This window comes from Oncorhynchus clarkii, chromosome 16 (assembly GCF_045791955.1).
Source record: "Oncorhynchus clarkii lewisi isolate Uvic-CL-2024 chromosome 16, UVic_Ocla_1.0, whole genome shotgun sequence".
NCBI lineage: Eukaryota > Metazoa > Chordata > Actinopteri > Salmoniformes > Salmonidae > Oncorhynchus > Oncorhynchus clarkii.
The window spans coordinates 21,271,919-21,287,745 of NC_092162.1; the positions used below are offsets into that span (position 1 = coordinate 21,271,919).

Genomic DNA, 15,827 nt, shown 5'->3' on the forward strand with positions numbered 1-15,827 from the left:
TGGAAGCATCATCCACATATGCCCAACTGTTTTCCTCTCCAGGCAGGTGGTGAAGAGATTTTTTGCTGGAATGCCGAGTGTTTTGCGGGATGCCTTACTTTGTAGAGGGAGAGAGAGAGAGAGAGAAGAGAGAGAGAGAGAGAGAGAGAGAGAGAGAGAGAGAAAGAAAGAGAGCGAGAGATGGTTAGCAAGTCCGGTTAGCAAGACCACACTGCCCCCTATGGGGTAAACTGTGTGAGTGCAGGATCAGAAACAAAAGATCGAGAGACAGAGGTATGCTAGAGAAAGGAAAGAAAGTGTAGACTTTGGAAAGGTCAGAGAGAGAGAGAGCGAGAGAGAGAGAGAGAGCGAGAGAGAGAGAGAGAGAGAGAGAGAGAGAGAGAGAGAGAGAGAGAGAGAAAACAGTGAGTTGGTATGAGAGAGCAGAGTAAAGGGAGAGAAAGAAAATAAATCAGAAATAGAGACATGCCCTTAGTCTGTGACAGAAAATGTATTTTGACTGGGTGCAACATAAACAGTGTGATTGAGGGAACATCAGAATCTAAACACCCTAAACGCAATAACTATACACACTGGTGGTCCCACCTCATGACTCTAGACTCAACTATCATTCTAAGATATTTCCAGAGAGAGGGAGTGAGAGAGGGGAGAAAAAGACAGACAGAGAGAAAGAGAGAGAGAGCGTGTGTGAGAGTGAGAGAGAGAGCTTGTGTGAGAGCGAGAGAGAGAGCGCAAGAGAGGAACTAATCAGCATAATGTGTTCAGTAAGTTGAATATTTTACCAGTAGGGACATTATACCAATTCCTTTATTATTACATGCTGGTTTAAACACACAATGTCATTTGCATCTCTGTGCTTAGAGCTCTAATTACACTGAACAAAAATATAAACGCAACATGTAAAGTGTTGGTCCCATGTTTCGTGTTCCATACACACAAAAAGTTTATTTCTCTCATATTTTGTGCACAAAATACATTCCTGTTAGTGACCATTTCTCCTTTGCCAAGATAATCCATCCACCTGACAGGTATGGCATATCAAGAAGCTGATTAAACAAAGAGGCACTGAGTCTGAAGGTAGGCCTTGAAATACATCCACAGGTACACCTCCAATTGACTCAAATTATGTCAATTAGCCTATCAGAAGCTTCTAAAGCCATGACATCATTTTCTGGAATTTTCCAAGCTGTTTAAGCAGTCAACTTCTGACCCACTCGAATTGTGATATTGTGAATTACAACTGAAATAATCTGTCTGTAAACAATTGTTGGAAAAATTACTTGTCTCATGCACAAAGTAGATGTCCTAAACAACTTGCCAAAACTATAGTTTGTTAACAAGAAATGTGTGGAGTGGTTGAAAAACGAGTTTTATTGACTCCAACCTAAGTGTATGTAAACTTCCGACTTCAACTGTAATTGTTTAACATGAAACATGTTATGAAGTTAAATATTGGGCATACAATAAACCCTCTTATAACCGTTGTTGACCAACCTGAGTCGACTTGAATCTAGGTCTGTGTAGTTATATTGGTGCAATCCTAACATCTTATGATGACACAACTAATTTGGTCTACATAATTTGGTCTACATGACCTAGTATAGGGTAAAAAAGTAACTTCACAAGTTTTTCGAAAGTAATCTTTTGGCTTTAACTCTCAGTCCCTCATCTCTCCAATAAGTATTCATACTCATGGTAAAAAAAATAATAATAATGTAAAATTAAAAAGTGCAAAGGTAAACATTATTGGACCGTGAACTTTCCTGCCTGTCTGGCTGACCGTGACAGGTTCATGTTTCCTGACTTCATTATTGTCCTCCTTTCCCTGCCAGTCATCCCTTCTTTTTTTAACCCTTTCATCACTCAGCTATGAATTCCTTCTACAGTGCCCTCCACTATTATTGGCACCCTTGGTAAATATGAGCAAACCGGGCTGCGAAAAAAAAAACTCTTTATTGTTTATCCTCTTGGTCTTTCATTCAAAATATTCACAAAAAAATCAACACTTTAATTAAAGTAAAATAATTAGAAGAAAAAATTCATTCTTATCATAATGCAAATATTTTCCCAAATATATGTGTGCCACAATTATTGGCACCCCTTCATTCAATACTTTGTGCAACCTCCCTTTGCCAATATAACAGCTCTGAGTCTTCTCCTATAATGCGTAACATGATTGGAGAATACATAGCAAGGGATCTGAGACCATTCCTCCATACAGAATCTCTCCAGATCCTTCAGATTCCGAGGTCCACGCTTGTGGACTCTCCTCTTCAGCTCATGCCACAGGTTTTCTATGGGGTTTAGGTCAGGGGACTGGGATGGCCATGGCAAAACCTTGATTCTGTGGTCAGTGAACCATTTTTGTGTTGATTTTGAGGTGTGCTTAGGTTCATTGTCCTGCTGGAAGATCCAACCACGGCCCAGTTTAAGCTTCCTAGCAGAGGCAGTCAGGTTTTGATTTAATATCTGCTTGTACTTGATGTACTTGAGTCCATGATACCATGTATCCTAACAAGTGGTCCAGGACCTTTGAAATAAAAACAGCCCCATAACATCAAAGATTCACCACCATACTTCACAGTGGGGATGATGTACTTTTTTGCATAGCTATCTTTCTGTCTACGCCAAACCCACCTCTGGTGTTTGTTTCCAAAATGCTCTATTTTGGTCTCATCTGACCATAGATCCCGGTCCCATTGAAAGATCCAGTAACATTTGGCAAACTGTAGGCGCTTGAGTTTGTTGTTTGATGACAGCAAAGGCTTTTTTTATGGCAACCCTCCCAAACAACTTGTGGTTATGTAGGTGGCATCTGATCGTAGTTTTGGAGATTTTCTGACCCCATGACCCAACTAATGTCTACAATTCTCCAGCTGTGATCCTTGGAGATTGTTTGGCAACTCGAACCATCCTCCTCACTGTGCGTGGGGTCAATATAGACACGTCCTCTTCCAGGCCGATTGCTAACATCTCCAGTTGCTTTAAATTTCTTTGCCCTGATAGTGGAAATTGGCATTTTCAACCTTTAAGCTATTTTCTTATAGCCATTTCCTGATTTGTGCAGCTCAACAACCTTTTGTCACACATCATTACTGTATTCTCTGGTTTTTCCCATAATGAAGGATGACTATGGGAACTTGGCCTGTGTGTCACCTCATATTTATACCCCAGTAAAACAGGAAGTCATGGCTTACCACTTAAGTGTTCCTAATTACTCAGGTGAACTTAAAAACATAAAATATGAATGGGAATAGACTTTAGCTAGATTTTTCTCATAAGAACATCTAGGGGTACCAATAATTGTGGCACACATGTTTCGGAGAAAAATATTTAATTTATTTCACATACATTTTTTTCAATCATTTTATTTCAATTAAAGGTTCGATATTTGTGAATATTTTGAATGAAAGACCAAGAGGATAAACAGTAAATAAAAAAATGTCACAGCCCGATTTGCTCATATTTACCAAGGGTGCCAATATTAGTGGAGGGCACTGTATAGTTTACAGATGCCACCCTAGAATTGGGACATGTTGTTTGACGTTTGTGGGCTTTTGAGATCTAGCAGTGTGTGTAGCTATTGGTAGCACCTAAAGTATGCCAGTCACACTCCAATAATGTCAATATTAAAGAGTTTTAAAAAATACTTTATTATATTGTATTATATTTTACTATCTTATTTTATCTTAACCCTTCTATAACCTAACATTATCAGCTCGTCAAGTGTTATGCGAGAACCTTTAAACAAAACAGTGAGTGTGAGTCACAAAATTACACAACATTTCCCAATGAACTTATTTCTCATTGTATAATTCCTTTGGGTCAAGTACAATTTTATTTTCCGTAACTGACAAACAGTGCCTTGAAACAAAACACAAGTCCACTCACTCTTATCATCTTTGGAACGTATGTCAAATCACATTCAAGTCTCACTTGACAGGGCCAGCTGAATTTGCTAAACATTCTGCTTATGTCAGTTCCACTGTTGTTTTTAGACAGACGTTTTACAGTCACCGAGCTGTCCGTCATCCTGTCGACCAATTCTGTCACAGCCCTGAGTGGTCCCGTCCAATTCCTGAGCTGTGCTGTGTTTGGGTTACGCGGAGTGTATTGGGACAGTCACGGTAATCACATGTGTCTGTTCTGAGAAACCCTCTTTCAGTTTTCTAGTTTTAGGTGAAGGAGCCCATAGACAGTCCAAGGACTTGGCCTGAAGCTAGGCTAGCAGCTGCACTGTGTAAGCCCCCACCCGATCACTTCTAACAGATAAGAGCCCTCAGTTTAGTGCTATTCATTTACGTCTCTTTCGGTCTCTCACTTCTTCCCTCACTCTTATATGTAGAGAAAGGGGTGATGGAAGAAGCCAGGCGAGAAGAAGACAGGCTTCCCAACCTCCACACTAGGTTTTGTGACCCATCACCACTCACTTCATTTGGCTCGGGTCTGTTTGTTAGTTCAATTCAACGTTCGCTCCTGAGCAGGATATCGTCCTTCAAAATCGTCCTCCCTACAAGTTCAGCCAGATCACTATAGATATATCATATCAAAAGGCAATAGGGCAATAACACTATTAATATTCTGTCATATAAACAAATATCTTATACAGTACAAATAGTATATAGTACAGCATTTTGAGTGTGTTTATTTGGAGGGAATAATCGTGGTCTTATTGCCTTGCCCTCTCAAAAACATTCAGTGCTGATTACCCATGATTCACTCTGATAATGGCCCCCATCAGAGCCATGTATTTAGAGAGTTGGGCCAATATGATTTCTGTATTATGATGCATTTACATGACACTTCAACATTCTATGGCAGCCATTTTAGCTCCCCATTAACATTACATGGGGAATACTTAATACTATGTAACTGAATGTCTATAATTAGAACAATATTCAAAATTCTAAAAGTTGGCCTAACTCTAAATACATGGTTCTGGCCCCCATTATTTACTCTGTCACAAATCTGAGGAGGACTGAGGTAATATTCAGGGCCGGCGATGCAACGCGAGCGGCCATTGTACATGGCTAGTAATCCCACACTCCCCAGTCCACCACTACTATGGAAGTCTGTTTAAGAGAACGTTACAATAGAAATGTATTGTGTAGATCAGGTATGGCTGTTTGTCATTTAGAACTGTGGGTCATGTCAGCACTACACATCACATTTCCACCTGCAACATTGTGTTTTACCACATCAATGAGTGATGGCCCTCTGTTGAAACTATTACTTGAATGTGATGTGATGGACTCTCTGGGTGTAAAACTGCTCAGAGGCCTGACTCAGTTTGTCATAGAGTGACCTCTGGTATGAAAGGTTGTGGTCACTTTACAGACCACATAGGCGAAGGCAGAGAGAGATCAGATATACTGGGAATGAAAGGCCACAACACTGATATATCCTGTGTGAGGCCAAGTAATGTCAGGCCTATATGGAGAGACAGAAAACATATTTTGCCTATGTTACTCCTATTCCTTTGTGCAACTGAGGAGACATGACGGATCAGGGCTCTATATCTTCTTTCTTCCTGAGTGATATCAGATAAACCGGGAACGTGACATCCATTTCCTGTGAGTGTAGAGCCTAGGGTTGTGTTCATCAGGGCACACTGTAACAAAACATTTTGCAATAGAAAACGAAAAAAAAGCTTTTCCTATTGGACAAGTTCAAATAGCACCTCTCCATTTCAGTTGGTTTTCTTTTGTTTCGTGCCTAGCGAACATGACCCCAGACATAGGATGCATTTCAACCTTACATTTCCTCTTTTATCTCCAATGAGAATCCTGAGAGTCTGCCCCTTAGAGGCAGTCAGGACACAGCGCCACCTGTCCCGCCCGGTGGGCCCTGCAGGGACAGAGTCTGCGGTGGACAGGGTCGGACCCAGCGCAGCTGAACAGGAGACGCTCCCGCTGCAGGCCACAGCGACGACCCCACGGGCTGTAGGCAGGAAATAGATGGTTGTCCACTTCCTGGTCCATGCTGGAGCAGGACAGGCCCAGTCTGCCAGAGGGAAAAGCAGTTGGGATCAATCAGTATGATCTCAACAGAATCTGTTCGAAATTGTGACATTTAACTATTGTAGTTATATGTCACCTAAGCTGACATACTAGTTATATGTCACAGCTCCGGATCAACACCCCAAGTCCTGGTAGAACTACAGGGGGTGCAGGCTTTTGTTCCTGACCAGCACTAACATAATCAATTCAACTAGCGAAGGCCTTGATAATTAATCCGGAAGCCAGCCGCACCAATGTGTCAGAGGAAACACCGTTCACCTGACGACCGAGGTTAGCCTGCAGGCGCCCGGCCCGCCATAAGGAGTTGTTAGAGTGCAATGAGCCAAGTAAAGCCCCCACGGCCAAACCCATCCCTATCCCGGAAGATGCTGGGCCAATTGTGCGCCGCCCTATGGGACTCTGTAGTGACGCCTCTAGCACTGTGATGCAGTGCCTTAGGCCGCTGCACCACTCGGGACTAAAACATGGGTTTTAGCACTAGGCTGGAACAAAAACCATTACATACTTTAATTGGGGAATTTTGAAAACATTTAACAGGGATTGTATTGGCCTACCTGGTCTGGAGAATTACAGCGGATGCTAAAGTGTACATGTAGCGCACGAGTACTAACAGACACCTGAGATTATTGCACGGTGTTTGAGATCTACACACATGCATCCAGCCTAAACCATGGCACAATATAATACCACTGTGTGTGTTATGTGTATGTATTGGCTAGTCCTCTTGCACCTGTGTACATGTAGGTATTGGATAGCTGTGCCCTCACACATGTGTATGCAGTGCATTCAGAAAGCATTCAAACCCCTTCACTTTTCACCACATTACAGCCTTATTCTAAAATTGATTGTCACTTTTCTTCCTCATCTTTCTACACACAATACCCCATGATGAAAAAGCAGGTTTTTAGAAATGTTCACAAATTTATTACAAATGAAAAACAGAAATAGCTTATTTATATAAATACTCAGACCCTTTGCTATGAGACACAACATTAAGCTCAGGTGCATCCTGTTTCCATTGATTATCCGGGAGATGTTTCTACAACTTGATTGGAATCCACCTGAGGCAAATTCAATTGATTGGACATGATTTGGAAAGGCACACACCTGTCTATATAAGGTAGGAAAACCTTCCAGAAGGACAACCATCTCTGCAGCACTCCACCAATCAGGCCTTTATGGTAGAGTGGCCAGACGGAAGCCACTCCTCAGTAAAAGGCACATGACAGCCCACTTAAGAGTTTGGTAAAAAGGCACCTAAAGGACTCTCAGACCATGAGAAACAAGATTAAACTCTTTGGCCTGAATGCCAAACTTCACGTCGAGGAAACCAGGCACCACTCATCACCTGGCCAATACCATCCCTACTCTGAAGCATGGTGGTGGTAGCATCATGCTGTGGGATATTTATCAGCGGCAGCAACTGGGAGACTAGTCAGGATCAAGGGAAATATTAACTGAGCAAAGTACAGAGAGATCATTGATGAAAACCTGCTCTAGAGCGCTCAGGACCTCAGACTGGTGCCGAGATTCACCTTCCAACAGGACAACGACCCTAAGCACACAGCCAAGACAACGCAGGAGTGGCTTCAGGACAAGTCTCTGAATGTCCTTGAGCCTGGACTTGAAACCGATCGAACATCTCTGGAGAGAAAAGAAAACAGCTGTGCAGCGACACTCCTTATCCAACCTGACAGAGCTTGAGAGGATCTGCAGAGAAGAATGGGAGAAATTCCTCAAATACAGGTGTGCCAAGCTTGTAGCATCATACCCAAGAAGACTTGAGGCTGTAATCACTGCCAAAGGTGCTTCAACAAAGTACTGAGTAAAGGGTCTGAATACTTATGTAAATGTGTCATTTCAAAAATCTATTTTTGCTTTATCATTATGGAGGTATTGTGTGTAGATTGATGAGGAGAAAATAACTATTTTAATACATTTTAGAATAAGGCTGTAACGTAACAAAATGTTGAAAAAGTGAAGGGGTCTGAATACTTTCTGAATGCACTGTACGTAGGTCTTGGATAGCTGTGCCCTTGTACCTGTTTGCAGTATATTTGTTCTGTCTGCCTGCCTGTATGTCTGTCTCTCACCTGGTGAACGCTGCGGGGTTGTTGAGGTGGTGGAACAGTGCCGGCTCACACACCAGGGAGGCACGTCGACAAACACTCACACACGACTGGCCCAGGGGGCCCAGATGTATTCTCAGAGCGCTCTCAGGTGGCCAGGTAGGGAAGGACACGCTGCAGAAGTCCTGGGGTCAACAAGAAGACAGGAACAACAGTTATATTATTTTGCAAAACTGTTGGAATGTATCATATAGCTCATGAGACTGGGTTTGGAACAGTATAAAACAAGGTTGTTCAACTCCGTTTAGGGTCCTCACTATCTGGCCACGCTAGGAGGTACAGACTTTTCAAACGTCAAAAAAATGACCACCCACTATCCTTGACCTAAATTAGTAACACAAATGTGCCATACTTGCCAATCTGTTCTGACAATATTGCCACCATTGTTCTTTCTAGCATGACCAGCTAATGACTACCATTTCTATACATATATCACCAAGACTGCTCTTTATTCCAATGCCCCCTAATATAAGACATAAGACACATATTGTAATATAAACCATAGACCGTATAAGACAGATAGAAACCTATCCCTTTAAAGAAGTTTTAAAGTGATTCTGGAGACTATTGATGTGTTGTGTACCTGATGAGTGATGTAAGCATGGACCCTTTCCAGCATCCCTTCACTGGTGAACTCTCGAGGGGTGAAGGGCTTGACCTTTAAAACAGACATAGGAGCTAAATACAGCTTCATATCAGGGTTATGCTAATCATATGAGCCTTCATAAGCATTCATATCACAGCCATACCAATGGATAAGAAGTTTCCCATGTGAAACAGACTACTTCTATCTTCCATAGATCTCGAGATCCATTATAACTTCATATAATATTTGTGCTAATCATGTGAACCTTCATAAGTGTTAGTAGTTGATGTTAATCTTCATTAACACAAAAAATTGATATTTATTCAAAGAGAATAAATCATAGTTGTTATGCTGGAAAGTAGATGGTCATTCTTCCCTGTACTCAGGGTTTTCTCCACTGAACAAAGAGACAGGATGTATTTTATACCCCAAGCCTAGCCTGTGGTTGACCAATTAGAATTTCTTGCAGTAAAATTGGGCCAATGGTCAAATAACAAGTATCCCATCTCAGGCTCAATGTATAGTCCATTTGGACCAATGAGAACTTGCCACATGTAGCTATGAGTCTTGGACTGAAATTCCGCCCATGTCCCTGACCCATTAAGCTTCAGTTCCCCATTACAGAAAAACAACTATTTCCATTGATCTTTAATTCCCTCTTGACCATTAGTCCTCTGCGTTGTGTATTTATCTTAGAATATTCTTACATAAGAATTAATTTAACATTCATAACAGTAGAATCAAGGTTATGGAAACTCACCTCTGTGCGTAGAATAGCCCTGACCGTCTCTTGAACGTCAGTAGTGTTGGTCATGTCCACGGTCCAAACGTAGGGTTTACCGATGAACTCCTCAGCATAGGGGTGCTGGGAGGAGACCTGACAGACACACACATGTATGCATGCACACACACCAACACACACACACGCGCACACACACACAAAGTCTTTAGGTACATTGTTTTGTTCATTTGACATTTTTCAATTTAAATTTGATTCATTTCTTAATACATTTTTGGATGAATTCATTTCTAGTACCTGTCGTGTTGTGGGCTTCCCTTTATAGAAGTCACTGTTTTCAGAGGAGCGAGGGGGCTGGAAGTGAGGCTGGAGGAAGACACACCCTAAAGCTATGGCCTCCAAAGGAGCTGGACCCTCATAGGGAAATCCAAGACCCACAAACACCTGGAGGGGGAGGGCAATGCAGCTATGCATTTAGAATCCCTATCACTGCATGGCTTACAGAGATATTGTAGAAAGTGTTTGAATCCTAACATATCAAGCTATATATTAGATCCAGGACTGAAACCATGCATAGATGTCCACGGAAGTTTGCACAATAAATTAAGATAGTAATTGTCCTCATGGGTCCTGAGACACTGTGGCATGGGTTCATGTTCGGTTATTACCTTGGCTCTTCTGAGGAGCTGTAAGAACTGATCCTGGGTCAGCAGGCCGTGGTTGATGATGTTACTGGGCAGCTGAGCGGAGTGGCCTGGAGGCTGGTACACTGTGCCGTGGGTCTCCAGCTCCTGACTGATCAGCTCCAGATAACGTTCCTTGCCCTGGAATAGAAAATAAAAGAGTAGAGTAGAGAGAAGAGTAGAAGTTCATTGTAAGTAAGGACATTACTGTCTAGTAAGGACATTACTGGATGGCACTGTCGTTGGTCACTGCACCCTTTAACTCTTTCCGCCTCCTTACCTGCCACATGTAGTCCTGTTTCCCGTAGACCACAGCCGTGTTGTCCTTCCTGTAGGGCCCTGGCTCCACTTCCTCCTCCCTCTCTTCCTGCTCCACCATCGCCTCCTCACTCACAAAGCCCAGGAACGAGTTGTCAGGGGTATGAGCTACACAGGAGACGAAGACGCAACAGGTCAGAATGCAATGTTGGATTATATCGTTAGGAAAGTGTTGTATTGATTGTTTGAGGTCACATTATAACCACAGACCAACGTCTTAGCCATCAAACAACCGATAAGTTCTCACATGAAGTATATTGTCTAGTGGTCAAGAACTACAACAAATAATTATTTCATTAGCAAAGATACAAGTAGAAATCCTCAGTTAGACCTCAAAGGAATAAAACCTGTTTCATCCCTTGGCTTCTATCAGAACGAACAAGAGAGAAGGATAAGACAAAACAATGTGTCTAATATGTCTAATAAGTCTGTGTCTAATATATCTAATAAGTATAATTTGTCTAATATGGCTATGTCTAATATGCCACATATGCCCAATAAGTATAATGTGTCTAATAAATATAAAATGCCTAATGTGTCTAACACGTCTAATGTGTCAAATGTGTCTAATAAGCCTAATGTGTCTAATACGTTTAATAAGCCTAATATGTCTAACACGTTTAATAAGCCTAATGTGTCTAACAAGTCTAATATGCCTAATGTGTCTAACAAGTCTAATATGCCTAATGTGTCTAACAAGTCTAATATGCCTAATGTGTCTAACAAGTATAATATGCCTAATGTGTCTAACAAGTATAATATGCCTAATGTGTCTAACAAGTCTAATATGCCTAATGTGTCTAACAAGTCTAATGTGTCTAACACGTTTAATAAGCCTAATGTGTCTAACACGTTTAATAAGCCTAATGTGTCTAACAAGTCTAATATGTCTAATATGTCAAATAAGTCTGACATGCCCAATGTGTCTAATAAGTCTAATATGCCTAATGTGTATAATAAGTCTGTCTAATATGTCAAATAAGTCTGACAAGCCTAATGTGTATAATAGGTCTAATGTATCTAATATACCTAATATTCCTAATGTGTCTAATAAGTCTAATGTGTCTAAGATGCCTAATGTGTCTAATGTGCCTAATAAGTCTAATATTCCTAATGTGTCTAATACTGTATGTCTAATATACCATGTGTCTAATATGCCTAATAAGTCTAATGTGCCTAATAAGTCTAATGTGTTGAATATTTTATGTCTTATATGCCTAACTTGTCAATATGTCTAATACTGTGTGTCTAATATGCCTAATGTGTCTAATACGTCTAATGTGTCAAATGTGTCTAATAAGCCTAATGTGTCTAATACGTTTAATAGGCCTAATATGTCTAACACGTTTAATAAGCCTAATGTGTCTAACAAGTCTAATATGCCTAATGTGTCTAACAAGTCTAATATGCCTAATGTGTCTAACAAGTATAATATGCCTAATGTGTCTAACAAGTATAATATGCCTAATGTGTCTAACAAGTCTAATATGCCTAATGTGTCTAACAAGTCTAATGTGTCTAACACGTTTAATAAGCCTAATGTGTCTAACAAGTCTAATATGTCTAATATGTCAAATAAGTCTGACATGCCCAATGTGTCTAATAAGTCTAATATGCCTAATGCGTATAATAAGTCTGTCTAATATGTCAAATAAGTCTGACAAGCCTAATGTGTATAATAGGTCTAATGTATCTAATATACCTAATGTGTCTAATACTGTATGTCTAATATACCATGTGTCTAACATGCCTAATAAGTCTAATGTGCCTAATAAGTCTAATGTGTTTAATATTTTATGTCTTATATGCCTAACTTGTCAATATGTCTAATACTGTGTGTCTAATATGCCTAATATGCCTAATGTGTCTAATGCGTCTAATGTGTCAAATGTGTCTAATATTTTATGTCTAAAATGTCTAAAATGCCTAATACTGTATGTCTGATATGCCTAATGTGTCTAATATGCCTAATATGTCTAATATGCCTAATGTGTCTAATAAATCTATTGTGCCTGCTACCAAAACCTGCGGGCTCTCCTTCACTGCAGCCGATGTGAGTAAAACATTTAAACATGTTAACCCTCGCAAGGCTGCAGGCCCAGACGGCATCCCCAGCCGCGTCCTCAGAGCATGCGCAGACCAGCTGGCTGGTGTGTTTACGGACATATTCAATCAATCCTTATCCCAGTCTGCTGTTCCAACATGCTTCAAGAGGGCCACCATTGTTCCTGTTCCCAAGAAAGCTAAGGTAACTAACTGAGCTAAACGACTACCGCCCCGTAGCACTCACTTCCGTCATCATGAAGTGCTTTGAGAGACTAGTCAAGGACCATATCACCTCCACCCTACCTGACACCCTAGACCCTCTCCAATTTGCTTACCGCCCCAATAGGTCCACAGACGACGCAATCGCAACCACACTGCCCTAACCCATCTGGACAAGAGGAATACCTATGTGAGAATGCTGTTCATTGACTACAGCTCAGCATTTAACACCATAGTACCCTCCAAACTCGTCATCAAGCTCGAGACCCTGGGTCTCGACCCCACCCTGTGAAACTGGGTACTGGACTTCCTGACGGGCCGCCCCCAGGTGGTGAGGATAGGTAACAACATCTCCACCCCACTGATCCTCAACACTGGGGCCTCACAAGGGTGCGTTCTGAGCCCTCTCCTGTACTCCCTGTTTACCCACGACTGCGTGGCCATGCACGTCTCCAACTCAATCATCAAGTTTGCGAACGACACTACAGTGGTAGGTAGAGGACGAGACGGCCTACAGGGAGGGCCCTCGGAGTGTGGTGTCAGGAAAATAACCTCACACTCAATGTCAACAAAACAAAGGAGATGATTGTGGACTTCAGGAAACAGCAGAGGGAGCACCCTCCTATCCACATCGAAGGTACAGTAGTGGAGAGGGTAGTAAGTTTCAAGTTCCTCGGCGTACACATCACAGACAAACTGAATTGGTCCACCCACACAGACAGCGTTGTGAAGAAGGGTAGTGAGGTCTGCACAATGCATCACCGGGGGCAAACTACCTGCCCTCCAGGACACCTACACCACCCGATGTCACAGGAAGGCCATAAAGATCATCAAGGACAACAACCACCCGAGCCACTGCCACTCACCGCGCTATCATCCAGAAGGCAAGGTCAGTACAGGTGCATCAAAGCAGGGACCGAGAGACTGAAAAACAGCTTCTATCTCAAGGCCATCAGACTGTTAAACAGCCACCACTAACATTGAGTGGCTGCTGCCAACATACTGACTCAACTCCAGCCTCTTTAATAAATGGAAATTGATGGAAATTGATGTAAAAAATGTATCACTAGCCACTTTAAACAATGGCACTTAATATAATGTTTACATACCCTACATTGCTCATCTCATATGTATATGTATATACTGTACTCTATATCACCTACTGCATCTTGCCATCTTTATGTAATACATGTATCACTAGACACTTTAAACTATGCCACATGGTTTACATACCCTACATTACTCATCTCATATGTATACACTGTACTCTATACCATCTACTGCATCATGCCTATGCCGTTCTGTACCATCACTCATTCATGTATCTTTATGTACATATCCTTTATCCCTTTACACTTCTGTGTATAAGGTAGTGGTTGTGGAATTGTTAGTTAGATTATTCGTTGGTTATTACTGCATTGTTGGAACCAGAAGCACAAGCATTTCGCTACACTCGCATTAACATCTGCTAACCATGTGTATGTGACAAATAAAATTTGATTTGTGTCTAATACGTCTAATATGCCTAATAAATCTATTGTGCCTAATAAGTCTAATATGCCTAATAAATATATTGTGCCTAATAAGTCTAATATGCCTAATAAATATATTGTGCCTAATAAGTCTAATATGCCTAATGTGTCTAATATGCCTAATAAGTCTAATATGCCTAATGTGTCTGACAAGACTAATATGCCTAATATGTTTGATATGCCTAATGTGTCTAATATGTCGAATACTGGATGTCTAATATACCTAATGTGTGTAACATGTCTAATACTAAATGTATAATATGCCAAATGTGTCTAATATGTCTAATGTGCCTAATAAGTCTCATATGCCTAATAAGTCTAATACGCCTAATGTGTCGAATGTCTAAAACTAAATGTCTAATATGCTTAATGTGTCAAATATGTCTAACACTGTATGTTTAATATGCCTAATGTGTCTAACATGTCTAATGTGTCTAATATGTCTAATACTGGATGTTTAATATACCTAATGTGTGTAACATGTCTAATACTAAATGTATAATATGCCAAATGTGTCATATGTCTAACACTGTATGTCTAATGTGTCAAATATTTTATGTCTAATATGCCTAACTTGTCAATATGTCTAATGTGTCTAATGCTGTGTGTCTAATGTGTCAAATGTGTCTCAGAATTTATGTCTAATATGCCTAATACTGTATGCCTAATATGCCTAATGTGTCTAATATGCCTAATGTGTCTAACAAGACTAATATGTTTGATATGCCTAATATGTCTAATACTGGATGTCTAATATACCTAATGTGTCTAACATGTCTAATACTAAATGTATAATATGCCAAATGTGTCAAATATGTCTAATGTGTCAAATATTTTGTCTAATATGCCTAACTTGTCAATATGTCTAATGTGTCTAATGCTGTGTGTCTAATGTGTCAAATGTGTCTCAGAATGTATGTCTAATATGCCTAATACTGTATGCCTAATGTGTCTAATATGCCTAATAGGTCTAATATGCCTAATAAGACTAATATGTTTGACATGCCTAATATGTCTAATACTGGATGTCTAATATACCTAATGTGTCTAACATGTCTAATACTAAATGTATAATGTGCCAAATATGTCTAACACTGTATGTCTAATGTGTCAAATATTTTATGTCTAATATTTTACCTTTATTTAACTAGGCAAGTCAGTTTAAGAACAAATTTTTATTTTCAATGACGGCCTAGGAACAGTGGGTTAACATCATATTAGCCTAATGTGTCTAATATGTCTAATATGCCTAATAAGTCTAATATGCCTAATACGTCTAATAAGTCTGTGTCTAATAAATTGAGTGTGTCTAATATGGTCTAATATGCCTAATAAGTCTCATATGCCTAATGTAATGGTGTCTAATACTATGTCTAATATGCCTATAGTGTCTAATACTGTATGTCTAATATTCCTGTAGTGTCTAATACTGTATGTCAAATATGCCTAATGTGTCTAATATACCTAATGTGTCTAATGTGTTTAATATTGTATGTCTAATATGCCTAACTTGTCAATATGTCTAATGTGTCTAAAACTGTATGTCTGTTATGCC

General features: G+C 40.4%; 1 protein-coding gene across 1 annotated transcript in view; it reads right to left on the reverse strand.

Annotated features, from left to right (window-relative positions):
• Positions 1 to 5,344: 5,344 nt before the first annotated feature.
• Positions 5,345 to 15,827, reverse strand: part of LOC139368179 (alpha-1,6-mannosylglycoprotein 6-beta-N-acetylglucosaminyltransferase B-like) — a 42,877-nt gene continuing 32,394 nt past the window's right edge. Inside the window, exons 11-17 of the mRNA XM_071106796.1 lie at positions 10,438 to 10,583; positions 10,143 to 10,298; positions 9,772 to 9,918; positions 9,496 to 9,612; positions 8,733 to 8,807; positions 8,114 to 8,274; positions 5,345 to 6,003 (exon numbers count right to left, since the gene is read on the reverse strand). Coding sequence (XP_070962897.1) covers positions 5,802 to 6,003; positions 8,114 to 8,274; positions 8,733 to 8,807; positions 9,496 to 9,612; positions 9,772 to 9,918; positions 10,143 to 10,298; positions 10,438 to 10,583 — 1,004 coding nt within the window. The 3' untranslated portion in view covers positions 5,345 to 5,801. The remainder of the gene's footprint in view (positions 6,004 to 8,113; positions 8,275 to 8,732; positions 8,808 to 9,495; positions 9,613 to 9,771; positions 9,919 to 10,142; positions 10,299 to 10,437; positions 10,584 to 15,827) is intronic.